The sequence below is a fragment of the Oncorhynchus keta genome, chromosome 12 (genome assembly GCF_023373465.1).
Source record: "Oncorhynchus keta strain PuntledgeMale-10-30-2019 chromosome 12, Oket_V2, whole genome shotgun sequence".
In the NCBI taxonomy this organism is placed as follows: domain Eukaryota; kingdom Metazoa; phylum Chordata; class Actinopteri; order Salmoniformes; family Salmonidae; genus Oncorhynchus; species Oncorhynchus keta.
Window position 1 is genome coordinate 52,370,510 of NC_068432.1, and position 5,000 is coordinate 52,375,509.

At 36.3% G+C, this 5,000-nt stretch overlaps 1 protein-coding gene and 1 long non-coding RNA gene across 8 annotated transcripts in view; both read left to right on the top strand.

The window, feature by feature from the left end:
- Positions 1-339, top strand: part of LOC127906455 (uncharacterized) — a 2,619-nt gene extending 2,280 nt beyond the window's left edge. For all 4 annotated transcript variants that reach the window (XR_008061443.1, XR_008061445.1, XR_008061444.1 and 1 more), the window contains one exon: positions 1-339. This exon is cut by the window's left edge and continues 1,012 nt beyond it. This is a non-coding gene — a long non-coding RNA (uncharacterized LOC127906455).
- Positions 1-5,000, top strand: part of LOC118381633 (transcription factor 4-like) — a 539,774-nt gene that overhangs the window by 388,473 nt on the left and 146,301 nt on the right. The window contains exon 1 of one of the 4 annotated variants that reach the window (XM_052458601.1): positions 1,534-1,937. The exons of 2 other annotated variants lie outside the window; for them this stretch is intronic. In XM_052458601.1, coding sequence (XP_052314561.1) covers positions 1,869-1,937 — 69 coding nt within the window. In that variant the 5' untranslated portion in view covers positions 1,534-1,868. Of the gene's footprint in view, positions 1-1,533; positions 1,938-5,000 lie in introns of those variants that run through there. One more of the 4 variants, XM_052458602.1, reaches the window with a different exon arrangement.

Here is a 5,000-nt window from a genome sequence, read left to right on the forward strand (position 1 = left end):
GCTAGCTAACAGTACACTTTCTGTCAAAATTAGAAACATGTAAAAAAATCTTACCAGTATCCATCATGGTTGGATGCCTATCCTGTCTGATGCCATGCATGGTTGCCTTAAGTTTGAAGATGTAACTATCATACTCAAATTCCACTGATTTCAAAACTCGGTCCTCCGGAAAGTGGAGAGCGTACACTAGCTAGCGAGCCAACCAGTTAACGTTAGCGAGCCAACCAGTTAACGCTAACGAGCCAACCAGTTAACGTTAGCGAGCCAACCAGTTAACGCTAGGGAGCCAACCAGTTAACGCTAGCGAGCCAACCAGTTAACGTTAGTGAGCCAACCAGTTAACGCTAACGAGCCAACCAGTTAACGCGTTAGCGAGCCAACCAGTTAACGCTAACGAGCCAACCAGTTAACGTTAGCGAGCCAACCAGTTAACGTTAGCGAGCCAACCAGTTAACGCTAACGAGCCAACCAGTTAACGTTAGCGAGCCAACCAGTTAACGCTAACGAGCCAACCAGTTAACGCTAGCGAGCCAACCAGTTAACGTTAGCGAGCCAACCAGTTAACGCTAACGAGCCAACCAGTTAACGTTAGCGAGCCAACCAGTTAACGCTAGGGAGCCAACCAGTTAACGCTAGCGAGCCAACCAGTTAACGTTAGTGAGCCAACCAGTTAACGCTAACGAGCCAACCAGTTAACGTTAGCGAGCCAACCAGTTAACGTTAGCGAGCCAACCAGTTAACGCTAACGAGCCAACCAGTTAACGTTAGCTAGGTTGCGAGTTCAAACCCCCGAGCTGACGAGGTACAAATCTGTCGTTCTGCCCCTGAACAGGCAGTTAACCCACTGTTTCGAGGCCGTCATTGAAAATAAGAATTTGTTCTTCACTGACTTGCCTGGTTAAATAAAGGTCAAATAAAAATAAATAAAAATGATCTCAGCCAATCATGGCTAGCGGGAAGGTTGCCAACTTTTTCTGTGGCTAAACCAACTAATTTAACAATTATATTCGTATATACATGAAAGTTCACATGTTCGAGAAGGCATTTCTGCCCCCCCAAAAAAACACATTTAAATAAACACATAACATGTTTTACGTTCAAACAGCCCTCCTCGTGACCTGCGACATACGCCTAGTTTCCTGAATCAGGTCACATATTTGGTTTGCTTCAAAGAAGCCGACCTACGTAGCACGATGCAGGGATAGCTTCCAGATTTACTATGGAAAGATAGGTGTCAGCAGGTGTGTGTTTAAATATATATATGCTGTATATATCAATTCAATTACATTTCAATTTAGGGCTTTATTTGCATATATTTCTCTCTCACTCTCTCTCTATCTCTCTCTCTATATATATAACATCTCCCTCTATATACAGTATATATATATATATATGAGAGAGAGAGAGATATATTTATATATAGAGAGATAGAGTGATATATATATATATATTTTAATATATGTATATATATAGAGAGAGAGAGAGATGTACAGAGAGAGAGAGAGAGAGGATATAGTGTATGTGTGTGTGTGCACGAAAAAAGAGAGAGAGAGCGTGTGAGAGAGGAAGGAGGAAGGGAGGGGGGAGGGCCACGTGAAGAGGAAGAGTCAATCCCCCCTCCCCTCTCTCCTCCCTCTCTCCTCTCCTCCCCTCCCATATCCCAACGTCAGAAATGGTTTCTCCCTGCTTTGTATACCCACCATGCTTGGCCTGGCCATATGGGAAAATGACACTGAAGGAATTGTTGTGAGAGAGAGAGAGAGAGAGAGAGAGAAAAAAAGAAAAGAAAAAAGGAGAGACAAGCGAGTAAAAAGTGAAAGTTGTTAAAGATTGTTAGTGAAGAGTGGGGCAGAAGGACTAATACAAACATGTATTGTGCATACACCATCCCAGGAGTGACTGGAGGATCCTTAATGTACTACTACAATGGAAAAGCGGTAAGTCTCCCTCTGTGTTCAACTGTAGACTGTCTATATTCTATTCTACTTCTAGGGGACATTTTTTTTTTAATCAGACTCTCTTTTAAGGGATAAGACCAACAAACAAAAAACTCCTCACGTAATTTATCGTTGTTATTTTTAATGCTGGTCACGGTTTGTCTTGTTTGTTTTATCTGCTTAGAGAGAAACGTAGGGACGATACCGAGACTAGTATGTTTTCCACATGTGTTGGAGAGAGAGGGAATCGGATGTTTTAAACAAGCACTATCTCAACAACCAGCGTGTTGTTAACCCACGCTGGTCAATCTAGTATATTATACCTCTATATCTACATGTTGTTAACGCTGGTCAATCTAGTATATTATACCTCTATATCTATGTGTTGTTAACCCACGCTGGTCAGTCTAGTATATTATACCTCTATATCTACGTGTTGTTAACGCTGGTCAGTCTAGTATATTATACCTCTATATCTATGTGTTGTTAACCCACGCTGGTCAGTCTAGTATATTATACCTCTATATCTACATGTTGTTAATGCTGGTCAGTCTAGTATATTAAACCTCTCTATATCTACATATTGTTAATGCTGGTCAGTCTAGTATATTAAACCTCTATATCTACATATTGTTAACGCTGGTCAGTCTAGTATATTAAACCTCTATATCTACATATTGTTAACGCTGGTCAGTCTAGTATATTAAACCTCTATATCTACATGTTGTTAATGCTGGTCAGTCTAGTATATTAAACCTCTATATCTACATGTTGTTAATGCTGGTCAGTCTAGTATATTATACCTCTATATCTACATGTTGTTAATGCTGGTCAGTCTAGTATATTAAACCTCTATATCTACATATTGTTAATGCTGGTCAGTCTAGTATATTAAACCTCTCTATATCTACATGTTGTTAATGCTGGTCAGTCTAGTATATTAAACCTCTATATCTACATGTTGTTAATGCTGGTCAGTCTAGTATATTAAACATCTCTATATCTACATGTTGTTAACGCTGGTCAGTCTAGTATATTAAACCTCTATATCTACATGTTGTTAACGCTGGTCAGTCTAGTATATTACACCTCTATATCTACATATTGTTATCCCACGCTGGTCAGTCTAGTATATTAAACCTCTATATCTACATATTGTTAATGCTGGTCAGTGTAGTATATTAAACCTCTATATCTACATATTGTTAATGCTGGTCAGTCTAGTATATTACACCTCTATATCTACATATTGTTAACGCTGGTCAGTCTAGTATATTACACCTCTATATCTACATGTTGTTAATGCTGGTCAGTCTAGTATATTAAACCTCTATATCTACATGTTGTTAATGCTGGTCAGTCTAGTATATTACACCTCTCTATATCTACATGTTGTTAATGCTGGTCAGTCTAGTATATTAAACCTCTATATCTACATGTTGTTATCCCATGCTGGTCAGTCTAGTATATTAAACCTCTATATCTACATGTTGTTAATGCTGGTCAGTCTAGTATATTATACCTCTATATCTACATATTGTTATCCCATGCTGGTCAGTCTAGTATATTAAACCTCTATATCTACATATTGTTAATGCTGGTCAGTCTAGTATATTAAACCTCTATATCTACATGTTGTTAACGCTGGTCAGTCTAGTATATTATACCTCTATATCTACATATTGTTATCCCATGCTGGTCAGTCTAGTATATTAAACCTCTATATATACATGTTGTTAACGCTGGTCAGTCTAGTATATTATACCTCTATATCTACATATTGTTATCCCATGCTGGTCAGTCTAGTATATTAAACCTCTATATCTACATGTTGTTAATGCTGGTCAGTCTAGTATATTAAACCTCTATATCTACATGTTGTTAACGCTGGTCAGTCTAGTATATTAAACCTCTATATCTACATATTGTTAATGCTGGTCAGTCTAGTATATTAAACCTCTATCTACATGTTGTTAATGCTGGTCAGTCTAGTATATTAAACCTCTATATCTACATGTTGTTAACGCTGGTCAGTCTAGTATATTAAACCTCTATATCTACATGTTGTTAACGCTGGTCAGTCTAGTATATTAAACCTCTATATCTACATGTTGTTAATGCTGGTCAGTCTAGTATATTAAACCTCTATATCTACATATTGTTAATGCTGGTCAGTCTAGTATATTAAACCTCTATATCTACATATTGTTAATGCTGGTCAGTCTAGTATATTAAACCTCTATATCTACATGTTGTTAATGCTGGTCAGTCTAGTATATTAAACCTCTATATCTACATATTGTTAATGACAATTGCTAATATACTAATGTAATACTAATATACTAATGTAATACTAATATAATACTAATATACTATTATAATACTAATATACTAATGTAATACTAATATAGTAATATAATACTAATATACTAATATAATACTAATATACTAATTTCCTAAATAATACTAATATACTAATGTAATACTAATATACTAATGTAATACTAATACACTAATGTAATACTAATATACTGATATAATACTAATATACTAATTTCCTAAATAATACTAATATACTAATGTAATACTAATATACTAATATACTATTGTAATACTAATATACTAATATACTATTGTAATACTAATATAATGTAGATGATTCAGTTATGTTTAATCATCTTAAATGAGGTATAATGAAAATACTATTTAAGGAAGCATCGGGAACTGCTAATTTGATTGAATGTAATTTTGTGAAAATCTGCTCGTGCTATTCCTGAAAGAGAGATGTGTAATATCATAAAAGTCAGCCTATATTAAGCCTTGTTTTTGTTTTTGTTTTTGTTGAAAGAATTGTCGTTGTTGAGATGTTGGTTTGGGGTTTCACGATGCTCCCAGAAATAGAGAGATATAGAGGAAATGTAAGGAGAATGAAAAGGTGTGTATCAGTGTATCTGTCTCTTCTCTTGACACGATGCAGCTTCTTCAGCGTCCGATACTAATCAGTCAGGAGTAGAGAACAGCAAGCCATCAGAGAGCAGGTAGACGAGCCTGCGCCTCGTAGAA